Source organism: Oncorhynchus kisutch, linkage group LG14 (assembly GCF_002021735.2).
Source record: "Oncorhynchus kisutch isolate 150728-3 linkage group LG14, Okis_V2, whole genome shotgun sequence".
NCBI classification, from domain to species: domain Eukaryota; kingdom Metazoa; phylum Chordata; class Actinopteri; order Salmoniformes; family Salmonidae; genus Oncorhynchus; species Oncorhynchus kisutch.
Genome location: NC_034187.2, coordinates 65,484,914 through 65,500,521, shown reverse-complemented (window position 1 = coordinate 65,500,521; position 15,608 = coordinate 65,484,914). Strand labels below are relative to the sequence as shown.

The following is a 15,608-nucleotide window of genomic DNA, read 5'->3' as shown; positions in this document are numbered from 1 at the left end:
GGCCAAGCATTTCAAAACTGACTGCAAGTCTTTGATAAGGGTTTTAGTGACTTAATTAGTGGTGGTTTGAAATGCGTATATGGATGAATCATCAGCATACATGGACACACATGCTTTGTTTAATGCCAGTGGCAGGTCATTGGTAAAAATAGAAAAGTGTAGAAAGCTTTGAGAGCTGCCCTGCGGTATACCACACTTAACATGTTTGACATTAGAGAAGCGTCCATTAAAGAAAACAATCTGAGTTCTATTAGATAGATAGCTCTGAATCCACGATATGTCAGAGGTTGAAAAGCCATAACACATACAGTACCAGTCAAAAGTTTGGACACCACCTACTCATGCAAGGGTTTTGAGGTTCTTCAAAGTAGCCACCCTTTACCTTGATGGCAGCTTTGCACAATCTTGGCACTCTCTCAACCAGCTTCACCTGGAATTATTTTCCAACATTCTTGAAGGAGTTCCCACATATGCTGAGCACTTGTTGGCTGCTATTTCTTCACTCTGCGGTCCAACTCATCCCAAACCATCTCAATTGGGATGAGGTCGGGTGATTTTGGAGGCCAGGTCATCTGATGCAGCACTCCTTCAGTCTCCTTATTGGTCAAATAGCCCTTACACAGCCTGGAGGTGTGTTGGATCATTGTCCTGTTTAAAAACAAATGACAGTCCCACTAAGCGCAAACCAGATGGGATGGCTTATCGCTTCAGAATGCTGTGGTAGCCATGCTGGTTAAGTATGCCTTGAATGCTATATAAATCACGGACAGTGTCACCAACAAAGCCTCCCAAAACCATCACACCTCCTCCTCCATGCTTCATGGTGGGAACCACACATGCGGAGATCCTCCGTTCACCTACTCTGCATCTCACAAAGACACAGCGTTTGGAACCAAAAGTCACAAATTTGGGCTCATCAGACCAAAGGACAGATTTCCATCGGTCTAATGCCCATTGCTCGTGTTTCTTGGCCCAAGCAAGCGTCTTCTTATTTTGACATTTTTTCACCTTTATTTAACTAGGCAAGTGTGCTTTAATAGTGGTTTCTTTGGAGCAATTCGACCATGAAGGCCTGATTCACACAGTCTCTTCTGAACAGTTGATGTTGAGATGTGTCTGTTACTTGAACTCTGTGAAGCATTTATTTGGGCTGCAATCTGAGATGCAGTCAACTCTAATGAACGTATTCTCTGCAGCAGGGGTAGCTCTGGGTCTTCTTTTCCTGTGGCGGTCCTCATGAGAGACAGTCAACTCTAATGAACGTATTCTCTGCAGCAGAGGTAACTCTGGGTCTTCCTTTCCTGTGGCGGTCCTCATGAGAGCCAGTTTCATCATAGCGCTTGATGGTTTTTGCGACTGCACAAAAAGAAACTTTAAAAGTTCTTGACATTATCTGGATTGACCAACCTTCATATCTTAAAGTAATGATGGACTGTCGTTTCTCTTTGCTTATTTGAGTTGTTCTTGCCATAATATGGACTTGTTCTTTTACCAAATAGGACCGTCTTCTGTATACCACCCCTACCATGTCACAACACAACTGATTGGCTCATTAAGGAAATTCCACAAATTAACTTTTAACAAGGCACACCTGTTAATTGAAACTCATTCCAGGTGACTACCTCATGACGCTGGTTGAGAGAATGCTAAGTGTGCAAAGCTGTCATGAAGAATCTCAAATATAAAATATATTTGGATTTGTTTAACACTTTTTTGGTTACTATACGATTCCATATGTGTTATTTCATAGTTTTGATGTCTTCACAATTATTCTATAATGTACAAAATAGTACAAAATAAACCCTGGATGAGTAGGTGTGTACAAACGTCTGACTGGTACTGTACGTTTGCTCAACAACAGGTTATGGTCAATAATTTCAAAGGCTGCACAGAAATCTAACAGTACAGCTCCCACATTCTTCTTATAATCAATTTCTTTCAACCAATCATCAGTCATTTGTGTCAGTGCAGTACATGGTGAGTGCACTTCTCTGTAAGCATGCTGAAAGTCTGTTGTTAATTTGTTTACAGAGAAATAGCATTGTATTTGGTCAAACACAATTTTTTCCAAAGGTTTGGTAAGAGCTGGCAGCAAGCTGATAGGTCTGCTGTCTGACCCAGTACATTATTTTGCGCTTATAATCTTTTAAAAAACAGATCAGATTACTATGCAAATCCCCCACATTATGTACAGTCAGAAGCACTTTTTAGAATCCCCACAATATATTTTTTAGAGGCAATATGTGAGGATGCAGACTGAAACAACAATGTCACAGTGTTGTGGTCAGAGACTGCAGGTTGACTTGGTTACCCTTGGAGCAGCCCAGCCCATCCTTCCTCACGGCCAAGCCTTCATGATGAGGCAACCCTACACCTGATAAAAATACCTCACACAAACCCCCAAGGCTCTTTCCAGGCTCCCTGGGACCTGAGGATCTGGGTCAAGGGCTGTGTGTTTGTTCTAGCAACACACTCTGGTTGGTGTGTGTGTGTATGTGTGATAGAAACAACAATATTTACACCATCCTAACCCTGTGGCCTTGTAAGGGACTAGAATATTCAAAAACAAAAACTTTCAACTCACACGATGCTAGCTAGCATATATATAGGCCTTTAGCAAAGTTGACCAAACAGGCCAGGTTTCTAAAAACAACATTCCAGTATGACATGAAACAGACTGGTGAAGTGCACAATAACACCTCTGATTTATGGAGGACTTGACCTACGCTGAAGTTTCTCATAACTAGGAAGTATTGAGTAAATGTTGGTATTTTGTTGTGTTGCAAAAAAACTTCCGGCGCCGACAGATGGCCGCCTCGCTTCGCGTTCCTAGGAAACTATTCAGTATTTTTTACATTTTATTTCTTACATTGGTACCCCAGGTAATCTTAGGTTTCATTACATACAGTCGGGAGGAACTACTGAATATAAGAGCAACGTCAACTCACCATCATTACGACCAGGAATATGACTTTCGCGAAGCGGATCCTGTGTTCTGCCTTCCACCCAGGACAACGGATCGGATCCCAGCCGGCAACCCAAAACAACGACGTTGTAAAAGAGGCAAACGAAGCGGTCTTCTGGTCAGGCTCCGGAGACGGGCACATCGCGCACCACTCCCTAGCATACTTCTCGCCGATGTCCAGTCTCTTGACAACAAGGTTGATGAAATCCGAGCAAGGGTAGCATTCCAGAGAGACATCAGAGACTGTAACGTTCTTTGCTTCACTGAAACATGGCTCACTCAAGAGACGCTAACGGAGTCGGTACAGCCAGCTGGTTTCTTCACGCATCGCGAAGACATAAACAAACATCTTTCTGGTAAGAAGAGGGGCGGGGGGGTATGCCTTATGATTAACGAGACGTGGTGTGATCATAACAACATACAGGAACTCAAGTCCTTCTGTTCACCTGATTTAGAATTCCTCACAATCAAATGTCGACTGCATTATCTACCAAGGGAATTGTCTTCGATTATAATCACAGCCGTATATATTACCCCCCAAGCAGACACATCAAGGCCCTGAACAAACTTTATTTGACTCTATGCAAACTGGAAACCACATATCCTGAGGCTGCATTCATTGTAGCTGGGGATTTTAACAAGGCTAATCTGAAAACAAGACTCCCTAAATTGTATCAGCATATCGATTGCGCAACCAGGGCTGGTAAAACCCTGGATCATTGTTGTTCTAACTTCCGCAATGCATATAAGGCCCTCCCCCGCCCTACTTTCGGAAAAGCTGACCACGACTCCATTTTGTTGCTCCCTGCCTACAAACAGAAACTAAAACAAGAAGCTCCTGCGCTCAGGTCTGTTCAACGCTGGTCCAACCAATCTGATTCCACGCTTCAAGACTGCTTCGATCACGTGGATTGGGATATGTTCCGCATTGATTCCAACAACAACATTGACGAATACGCTGATTTGGTGAGCGAGTTCATTAGAAAGTGCATTGACGATGTCGTACCATAGCAACAATTAAAACATTCCCAAACTAGAAACCGTGGATTGATGGCAGCATTCGCGTAAAACTGAAAGCGCGAACCACTGCTTTTAACCAGGGCAAGGTGACCGGAAACATGACCGAATACAAACAGTGTAGCTATTCCCTCCGCAAGGCAATCAAACAAGCTAAGCGTCAGTATAGAGACAAAGTAGCGTTGCAATTCAACGGCTCAGACACAAGAGGTATGTGGCAGGGTCTACAGTCAATCACGGATTACAAAAAGAAAACCAGCCCCGTCACGGACCAGGATGTCTTGCTCCCAGACAGACAAAATAACTTTTTTGCCCACTTTGAGGACAATACAGTGCCACTGACACGGCCCGCAACCAAATCCTGCGGACTCTCCTTCACTGCAGCCGACGTGAGTAAAACATTTAAACGTGTTAATCCTCGCAAGGCTGCAGGCCCAGACGGCATCCCCAGCCGCATCCTCAGAGCATGCGCAGACCAGCTGGCTGGTGTGTTTACGGACATATTCAATCAATCCTTATCTCAGTCTGCTGTTCCCACATGCTTCAAGAGGGCCACCACTGTCCCTGTTCCCAAGAAAGCTAAGCTAAACGACTACCTACACGTCGCACTCATTTCCGTCATCATGAAATGCTTTGAGAGACTAGTCAAGGACCATATCACCTCCACCCTACCTGACACCCTAGACCCACTCCAATTTGCTTACCGCCCAAATAGGTCCACAGACGACGCAATCGCAACCACACTGCACACTGACCTAACCCATCTGGACAAGAGGAATACCTATGTGAGAATGCTGTTCATCGATTACAGCTCAGCATTTAACACCATAGTACCCTCAAAACTCTTCATCAAGCTCGAGACCCTGGGTCTCGACCCCACCCTGTGCAACTGGGTACTGGACTTCCTGACGGGCCGCCCCCAGGTGGTGAGGGTAGGTAACAACATCTCCACCCCGCAGATCCTCAACACTGGGGTCCCACAAGGGTGCGTTCTGAGCCCTCTCCTGTACTCCCTGTTCACCCATGACTGCGTGGCCATGCACGCATCCAACTCAATCATCAGGTTTGCGGATGACACTACAGTGGTAGGCTTGATTACCAACAACGACGAGGCGGCCTACATGGAGGAGGTGAGGGCCCTCGGGGTGTGGTGTCAGGAAAATAACCTCACACTCAACGTCAACAAAACAAAGGGGATGATTGTGGACTTCAGGAAACAGCAGAGGGAGCACCCCCCTATCCACATCGATGGGACAGTAGTGGAGAGGGTAGTAAGTTTTAAGTTCCTCTGCGTACACTTCACGGACAAACTGAATTGGTCCACCCACACAGACAGCATCGTGAAGAAGGCGCAGCAGCTCCTCTTCAACCTCAGGAGGTTGAAGAAATTCGGCTTGTCACCAAAAGCACTCACAAACTTCTACAGATGCACAATCGAGAACATCCTGTCGGGCTGTATTACCACCTGGTACGGCAACTGCTCCGCCCACAACCGTAAGGCTCTCCAAAGGGTAGTGAGGTCTGCACAATGCATCACCGGGGGCAATCTACCTGCCCTCCAGGACACCTACACCACCCGATGTCACAGGAAGGCCATAAAGATCATTAAGGACAACAACCACCCGAGCCACTGCCTGTTCACCCCGCTATCATCCAGAAGGCGAGGTCAGTACAGGTGCATCAAAAGACTGAAAAAGAGCTTCTATCACAAGGCCATCAGACTGTTAAACAGCCACCACTAACATTGAGTGGCTGCTGCCAACACACTGACTCAACTCCAGCCACTTTAATAATGGAAATTGATGGAAATTGATGTAAAATACATCACTAGCCACTTTAAACAATGCTACTTAATATAATGTTTACATACCCTACATTACTCATCTCATATGTATATGTATATACTGTACTCTATATCATCTACTGCATCTTTATGTAATACATGTATCACTAGCCACTTTAAACGATGCCAATTTGTTTACATACCCTACATTACTCATCTCATATGTATATACTCTACTCAATACCATCTACTGCATCTTGCCTATGCCGTTCTGTACCATCACTCATTCATATATCTTTATGTACATATTCTTTATTCCTTTACACGTGTGTATAAGGTAGTAGTTTTGGAATTGTTAGGTTAGATTACTCGTTGGTTACTACTGCATTGTCAGAACTAGAAGCACAAGCATTTCGCTACACTCGCATTAACATCTGCTAACCATGTGTATTTGACAAAAACATTTGATTTGATGTGCGGCTATGATCTGAGGTTTTGAGGGAAGAGGTTGACATGTTTTTCAAAGACATTAGCACAGCAGTGTTTTGCCCTCAAGTGTACTAGGTGGGCTTAGGGAGGCTGGCCCCCTTAACCTGCCCCTGCGCTGACTGACAGGTCCTGTACGCCTTAGTGGGATCAGATCCCACTGAGAAAGGCACAGGACAAGGTCACCGGGGGAAAATCCACTGGATTACAGGTAAATACTAGTGCATTCTGAGGGTACTTCTAGTAAGGCCTTGGCTGTGTTCTGACACACTATGTCAAGCAGCAGTTAGCTGTATCAGGGAAGCAGAGGTCAGAAGAAGTAAGAAGTAACAGGAAGTAAGAAAGAGGAAATAATACGCTAAGCTCTTCTTGAAAGATGTTACTTGGGTTTCTTCTCAGGAAGCTAAAACAGCATGTCTGGTTGACTGTCGTGAAGTCTTTTTCCGACTAAACACAAAAGCTCTGGGATACTTTAGAATTGTCACATTATAATCTAATTCACATTCATTCAAAATCACAAAATATTGACATGTGCAATATCCATATGGCAAGAAATTCATATCACATATATATCACAATATTTTCAAATGCCACTCAGCCAAGTGCAATGTCCGTTTTTATAGTTATTCCATTTTTCTCTCCTCTTGAGGAACAGTTGCATGCTGTCAAATGCAGTCAACAGACTGTTCCAAACAAAAATGATGCTGCTTTCCACTTTGCTTCTTAATATAAATCATGTTATTTCTATGATTCCAACAGTTCACCCAAAAGTTTTGATCTATATCGTTAAGACACTCCTCTTCAAACTTATTGGGCTTCTCATCATTTCATTTGTATGAGTTGTAACTTGCTCATTTAAATGTTTGCTGTTCTACTACACTCTTAGAAAAAAACAGTGCTATCTAGAACCTTAAAGGGTTCTGCGGCAGTCCCTATAGCAGAACCCTATCAAGAACCCTGGTTGGTTCCTGGTATAACCCTTTTGGTTCCAAGTAGCATCGTTTTTCATTCCAGATAGAACCCTTTCGACAGAGGGTTCTACATGGAACCCAAAATGGTTCTACCTGGAAACAAAATGGATTTTGGAACCCTTTTTCTCAAGGCGTCCGCATGCTCCCCAGCAGAATCAGTTCGAGCATTTATTATGACGGCATTTTGTGACGTTTTGTTGGTTTTTGACTTCAGCAAAGGTTTTTCGGCTGTTCGGGTGCACACACAAAATTCTCAAGGCAAGCCAAAGTCAAGAGCATAAGTCTTACACCCCCTCATCAGCAATTGGTCAACAGTTAGGGATTCGTCAATGAAGTGCCTGTTGTCATTAAATGAGAGATGACTCGTCCTCATGCAAATTATTTTCACTAGGGATATACTGCACCAAACATCCTAGTCAGATGCAAAACTGCAGGACAAACTTTTGTTCGGCAAAAAACGTCAAAATGAATGAGATATTTCTTGAATTACCTCTGATTATTTTGAGGAAGTGTATCATGGCTATGGAGTCTCAAAATTGACAAACAGTACTATTGCCACATTTTTCTTGTTTTTCAAGCAGTCTTTTAAGAGAGTATGCAAGCTCAGCTAGGTGTCAGCCGAACTGAAGCATGCGGACACCTTATGAGTGTAGGCCTTCCTCACACCAGCTCTGTGCCTGTAATGGTTAGGTCTAGTCGGCAATACAAGCATTCATATCAACATAAGGGAACGAGAAAAACAAAGATCAGTTTGATTATATCTGTTGCAACGAAGCGTAAATCCCTATCACACGAGGGGGAAAACTGTAAGGGAATGGATCAATATGCAAACATTCAAAACAGACATTACGATGTCTTCTTCAAAGCTATGTGATGTGACACTCTGTCACAAGGAAGGTTCAAAAACGGCACCAGTCAGATAACAAAGAATAAACATTCAAGCTGAGCTCTTCAAAGTGCCTTATCAAAATAACATCCAACAGTTAAGGTCAGGTTTCACAAGGTTAAGCCTAAAGTGGAGACTAGCCAAACTAGCCTGGTTAAACCAGACGGAAGGATGCTTTCACGATTAAAACGGAATCTGTTTGGATGCCAGGCTAGGGCCAATCTGCAGTCAGTTTTAAAAATAATAGTTAAACAGAGCTGGAACATATAGAATACGATACTATATGGAATAGGCCTAGTAAGCCTGTTAAATAAAGCCAGGTGACAGTTACAACAATACAGTGCTATACAGTACTAGACACGTCATGGCAGTTAAAAGACTCTTCTAAACCTACATACTTTCTCCTCAGGCCATAGACTAACACCTACTGCTGAACATTGGTGAGGCAAGGACCAACTATGTATCAAATACACCCACAATGACTTAGATTAAGGTGATAGATGGCAATTACCGGGGGAACGAACGGAGAGAAAGGAATGGTGTTGACTGACGGAGAAACTCTCCCACATCACACCAGAACAATGTTTAATGGAACACAGGCTTACATATGGAAAACCTATCTTAACAGGATAATGTCACAGGTTTAAGCCTAGGTTACATATGTGACAGAAACAACAGCTAACACATGCAATAACCATCAGTCTCAAGTCATTCAATAACCCTAATATGGTTATAGCCCCCATTACAATAGCATATTGACTATAATGTAACCATTACTATAGCATATCTCTCACCAATCTATCATACCAGGGGAAAAATGCACAGGTTTACATTATGTGGCTACTTACAGTGGCTTGCATAAGTATTCACTCCCTTAGACTTTTCCACATTTTACCATTACAACCTGTAATTAAAATGTATTTAATTGTAATTTTTGTCAAAAATCTTCTTAAAATACTCTGTAAATGTCAAAGTGGAAGAAATATTTAAACATTTTTTAAAGATGAATGAAAAATAAAACACTAATATAGCTTGGTTACATAAGTATTCAACCCCTGAGTAAATAACATATGAAAAAAAAACACCTTTGGCAGCAATTAAAGCTGTCTTCTTGGGTAAGTTTCATAAGAGATTTGTGAATTCCTCTCCCAGTGTCTGGTGTAAGGCAGACATAACAGCTTTTCCTCTAGAATTTTGAATGTGCTTAGCTCTATCCTGCTTCTTTGCATCCTGAAAAACTCTCCAGTCTTTGACGCTGTCAAGCATACCCCGAGTGGGCTCCCGAGTGGCGCAGTGGTCTAAGACACTGCATCTCAGTGCAAGAGGCGTCACTGCAGTACCTGGTTTGAATCCAGGCTGCATCACATCCGGCTGTGATTGGGAGTCCCATAGGGCGGCGCACAATTGGCCCAGCGTTGTCCGGGTTTGGCAGGAGTAGGCCGTCATTGTAAATAAGAATTTGTTCTTAATGGACTTGCCTAGTTAAATAAAGAATACCCATACCATGGTGCAGCCACCACCATGCTTGACAATAAGGAGGCAGTTACTCACGGATGTGTTGGGTTTTCCCCAAACACATCTTTTCCTTTAATTGCAGTATTACTTTAGTGCCTTGTTGTGTGTTTTGGAATATTTGTATTCTTATTTTCACTCTGTTTGAGTCACTACAATGTTATTGATCCATCCTCAGTTCTCTCATCTCAGCCATTAAACTCCAACTGTTTTAAAATCACCAATAGCCTCCTGTTAACATTCCTGAGCAGTTTCTTTCCTGTCCTGCAGCTCAGCTCAGAAGGACGACTGTATCTTTGATGTGTAAGGGTGGTTTAATACATAATCCACAGCATATTAACCATGCTTAAAGAGATATTCAATGTCTGATTTGTTATTGTTACCCATCTACCAATCACTGCCCTCTTTTATGAGGCTTTTGAAAAGCTCCCTGGTCTTTTGTAGTTGAATCTGTGCTTGAAATTCAATACTTGACTGAGGGACCTGACAGATGTTGTATGTATGGGGGACAGAGGAAGGGTTAGTCATTCAAAAAATCATGTCAACATCTATTATTAGTCCTTGTAACTCATTATTTGATTTGTTCATCTAAATTGTACTCCTCAACTAATGTAGGCTTGCCTAAACAAAGGGGGTGAATACTTATGCAACTATATTTGAGTTATACATTTTGTATTTAACTTAAATAAATGTTAGCATTGGGGTGTCAGTCCAACCAGGCCTCTACATTGAGAGCACCCGTCATCATACCATAAAACAAGAATGAAAGAAAAACACATATTCCCACTTTGGAATGATGCCCTGTGTTCATATGCTTTCTGGAAATGTCAATGATTTTTCAGCCAGGCCAAAAATAGAGATGTAAACAACGAAAGAAATAAGTTGAAATAGCCTAACATTTGGGTCTGGTCGCAGATACAAGCTTCTCTAGCCAAGATGAAAGCCTTCTATGTAGAAGCTATGGGACATTTACTTGACATTGGTGACAGAAAAGTATGTGATGATTCAAAATGATAGTTCTTAAATAAAGGTGATGAAATCACTCTCACTGTGTATCCGTACAGTATTAAACAGTTTACAAAAGGGGGTTAATAGTACAATAACACATGCTACTTAGCAGACGCTGTTATCCAAAGCCACTTACACTAGTTAGTGCATCCATATATTTTGAGTGTGTGTGTGATCCATGCGGGAATTGAATCCACAATCCTGGTGTTTCCAGAGGTTGAATGCTCAGCATTCATGCAAGATACGCAATCCCACTCTATCTGCACGACTAACTCATTCATTCAACCCCTTACTATTTAAAGGCAACATTGACCCATATTGGAGTTTGGAAGAGAGACAGGTTGTGTTCTCGGTTCAAGGTGATGATGTCATGTGTTAATCACTCATAATCCCTCTCTCACTTTAAGTGTGGCTGACAGTTCAGCACAGGGTCGCACAAAGACTGTCACTAGCAGAACAGGCTCTGAGCATGACAGAGCCCTATAGATTTGTCCAAAAGTAGTGCACTATGTACCATTTTGAACGGCTGTGGCTCTGGTCAAAAGTAGTGCACTAGCTTAATATAGGACGTAGCTCACAGATCTGCAGTATGGATCCTTTCATCAGGAAGTAGGTGGTTGTTGTTGTGTTGTGTTCCTTTAATGCCAAGCCTATTACAGGAAGCTGCCATGTCTTTGTTTTACAGCTTCATGAGAGCGTTGTGAACTGGCTCATTAACTCTTGCGTCACACACTTTTCAGCGTAGTTTACAACCCTCGCTCTCTCTGAAGTTATACCTGGACAGAATTCACAAGTCCCTTGTAGGTAATTACTTCAGGTGTCAAAAGGAACATAGACTAGATTATATAATGCCTACGTCAACATATTCACTGTCCCATTTGTTCATAACTTGACACGAGGGGCAATTTTCTCGGGCACAGAAACACTTTGAATGCAGAATATCCACTGAATATGCTTTTTAATCCTGGACCAGACTGAGGCTTAATCTGTGTCCAGGAAACCGGCCATAAAGGGGTGACTACAAGAAATTGCTAGAAAGTTTAACTGCCCCCAACTTGATACCTGAAGAAAAAAAGTTTAATGATAAAAACGGCTACATTAAAGCTGTTCATGCCAGAGTAATGTATTCTAAATCACTCCCAGCCTGCAGTCCTCTATAAGCCTGCTTTACAAGCTATACGCTTAAAGACCTGTAACCATAACATCCCCCCTTTTTATACAACAAGGTATTGATTATTCTATACATGGTGGAATATGAGCCCAGATTCAATATGCTATGGAAATGCAAGCAACTCATGTCCCTAACATATATATGTTAGGTTGAAGCAGTACAAAATCATTGCCTTAACATAACAACCCTGTAGCAATGAGTTAGGCCTGTCTCTGCAGAAAGCCATAGATAGGATATAGGCCTACCTCCGACACAGAACTGACTGAGTGTCAGTCAACTTTAAACAGATGGTTTTAAACACCTTCCTGTTATTTTTGGTTCATATAAGATAGTTTCAGCTAAAGGTTATGTGTTAAAAGGGCCTTTGAATCAAGATGAATGAGAATGTTGTGGGAGTGTCTCTCCAGGGGTTTTCCTGGTCTTTAAGCATGATGATGTCATCTCTCAGAACATTACCTTTTTTTAATGTGATGGAATGTCAGAACATGCCACACTGAACCAAGGAACGCTTTCAGCTGTGACAAACCAGAGTGTGAGCTTGCCTGCTTGTCACCCATTATCAAACAAACACCTACTTACGCACAGACTTGTGCATGTTGCATAACCAACACAGACTGGGCCCAAAGCACTACCTCATTTCATTTATTTAACCAGGATATTCCACTCAGTAACAATGGCCAGTGTTTTTCAGGGAGTCCTTAATGCTAATGTAGGAACTAAATGGTGTTAATTAGAGGTCGACCGATTAATCGGAATGGCCGATTTATTAGGGCCGAATTCTATTTTTCATAACATTCGGAAATCTGTATTTTTGGGCACTGATTTTGCCGTATAAAAAAATACATGTATACCTTTATTTAACTAGGCAAGTCAGTTAAGAACACATTCTTATTTTCAATGACGGCCTAGGAACGGTGGGTTAACCTGGCTAAATACATTTTTATTTATGTATTATATTAAGTTAAAATAAGTGTTAATTCAGTATTGTTGTAATTGTCATTATTACAAATAAATACATTTTTAAAAATCGGACGATTAAGATTAATCGGTATCGGCTTTTTTTGGTCCTCCAATAATCGGTATTGGCATTGAAAAATCATAATGGGTCGACCTCTAATGTTAATAGATGAGTTCTAATGACTGCATAACACATAGGGCCATCAACAATGACTGCATACGCATGGCATACTAACACAGAGGGTATCAAATGACTTTTTCTATCATGTGGTTGTCACTTGTCATTCTTTGGAGACTAGACCCTACATGCTTGACCTGAGCTCAAATTCATAAATACTACAGTACAAATGACAAACTGTTAAAGATGAGAAATCTAGCCCTTTGAATATCATATGCTTTTAAGAGATTGTATGATAAGACATGTTAAGGCCTCCTTTTCCATTCAAACCCGGTCGTGGTGCCCCCTGTCCAATGCCCCCGACCTAAAAAGTACAGAAACTCTGTGGTGATCAGTGATCTCACCATATTGCATCCATAATATCTAGCTTGACATGGAGAGAGGTCAAGGCTTTCTAGGGGTCTGGGCAGTGGTATCCCGCTGTTCAATCAGTACTACTACCAGCAGACAGTCCTACTAAACCTGCAGAATCCGCATTGCATACCTAGGCTACGAAGGTCTCCTATTTTGAGAGAGGGTGCACAGAGAGAGCATATTGTGAACCTGGTAGCTAAAGAAATGGATTGGAATACAGTCTCTACCTCTTCAAGAATCCATACCATCATAAGTTCTGGGAAAGAATAGCACTCCCTAATCACATTTCACCTCTTAGATGGATGTATTTACCTACCTGTCAAATACAGGAGAGTGCAATTGACTCTAAGGTGGCAAATAACACTACAGCTTTAGATAAACTTATTTGCAACGAGCAAGAGCAGCACTCATATTTGCAATAGAATTATCGTCTCGAGATGCGCTCGCTCCTGCTAGGCCCCAGTGTTGCCATAAGCGCGCGACCTTCTCCAGTCAACGACGTAATTATTTCCATTCCTTCGCGCTGGTAAACAAGCGTCCATTTCAGAGAAAATACCTAAATACATTTCCATGTCACTCTAATCATGAATGATATTGATTGAATACTTTTAACATGTCCGCCGATGTGGTTGCAGTTATTCATTTCTTTTAATACGACGAACAAGTCGTGTTTATCCAACTGCCGCGCGCTGGCCTGGAGGTACAGTAACTGCATCGTCACCATAATAGCCACGGATACAGAAATCGAAAGCCCAAAGCAGTAGTTTGCAAATCAAACAACATAGTACATATCTGGTTTCAAAGCATCGCCTCGATGCCAATTCATTATTTGAACATGACAACATTTGGATACTGGGTCCATAATAATTCATATGACATACGCAATAAATTTCAGCATTTTCAGGGTTAGCTAGGTTTGTTATTTGCTATATCTGGATTGGCCTATAAACACACAAATGTTGGGCAAAACAATAAGTGTTTGCGTGCTAGTGATGCTGATGCGTCTAGCAGAGACCCCGATCTGACCCAATTAGCTTGCTAGCTATAGCAACAGCTAGCCTGTCTAGCTTTGGATGCAATAAATGGTGGACAAACGGCACTACTGCACCTTTGAAAACAGGCGAGATCGGACACCGCTCAGGTGAGCTCTTGCTGTCCGGCGGCGAGCGTCTCTGCCTTGCGACCAGCCTGCCCTCCACGGAGCCGTTTCCACCCGGGTTCGCGAGCAGCAGCTGCGTCGGGCTGGAGGGACTGTTGCAAGGGGACGTCGATGTCGGTTCTGTGTTGCTCGCGACTGTGAAGGAAGAGGAGCAGGAGCGGGTTGGGCTGTGCTGACTTCCACGCAAGAGCTGGTATGGCACCGTGGCACGAATAGGCTGCAACCGGATCGTGGTGGTGCTGCCGTTGCTGCAGCCGGCCGGAGAGATGGTTGGGGAGACCCCGCTGTCACCGCTTCGCTTGACCCGCTGTTGTTGCTGTTGGGTTGAGTTGGTTGCTGATGATGCTGTTGACATTATGTTGATTGCCACAGTGCAACTCTTCCAGTTCACAAACTTGGCAAAAACAAATACACAAAGTTAAATCTTGAATAAGCCTCAAGTTACTTGCGAGTACTTTCGTTTGTTTACTCAAATATATCAATGTTACATGATAAAGCAAGTTGGTAACTTTCCCAAAAAAGCTGGAACATTTGTTCTTGTAAAAGTCCAGTTGAGTTTAGTTATTAATAAGCTGCCCAGAGTTAGCTTAGCTACTACATTTTCTCACTTTTTCTTCTACTTGTCCATGTTGAAGTGTTTCAACAAATATGCATTCTCGAAAAACTCTATTAAACATTTTCATATCGAACAAAACTATTTAAATCACTAAGTTCACTTATAAAAGCGGTATAACAACATAGCTAGCTAGTTAGCTATGTCTCTGTGTCGTCTGTCTTCCAACGCGCAATCCCTTTCCAGTGTCCCTCCTCTGGCAAACTACTGGCTGACAGACCAGGGCGGGACAAAATAACTCACTGTAAACCTCTGATTGGTTAATATAATACTAGAAGGACGAGGTCATCGGGCACACTATGCATCCACCAATCGATTCATTGAAGTTGGCTGAAGATAGACTGCTCTCGAGCAAGCGATTGGGTGCAGAGTTAAATCTCAGAGAAATGGGTGGTGCACAATCTTCAGAAAAACAAAGGTCGTCTGGGTTTCTGTTGTTGACAACTGCAATGTTATTCTTATACCAGTCATCGTAAATTGAAACATCCACTGCACAGTTGAAATATTAAAATACTGTAGCTAGATCCCTCCTAAAAATCCACATACTG

At 42.4% G+C, this 15,608-nt stretch overlaps 1 protein-coding gene across 4 annotated transcripts in view; it reads right to left on the bottom strand.

Moving 5' to 3' along the window:
* Window positions 1–15,266, bottom strand: part of LOC109903474 (glucocorticoid-induced transcript 1 protein-like) — a 32,696-nt gene extending 17,430 nt beyond the window's left edge. Inside the window, exon 1 of one of the 4 annotated variants that reach the window (XM_031788778.1) lies at window positions 14,397–15,266. In XM_031788778.1, coding sequence (XP_031644638.1) covers window positions 14,397–14,802 — 406 coding nt within the window. In that variant the 5' untranslated portion in view covers window positions 14,803–15,266. The remainder of the gene's footprint in view (window positions 1–14,396) is intronic. The other 3 variants (XM_020500220.2, XM_020500218.2, XM_020500219.2) reach the window with 3 other exon arrangements.
* Between the last annotated feature and the right edge of the window lie 342 nt (window positions 15,267–15,608).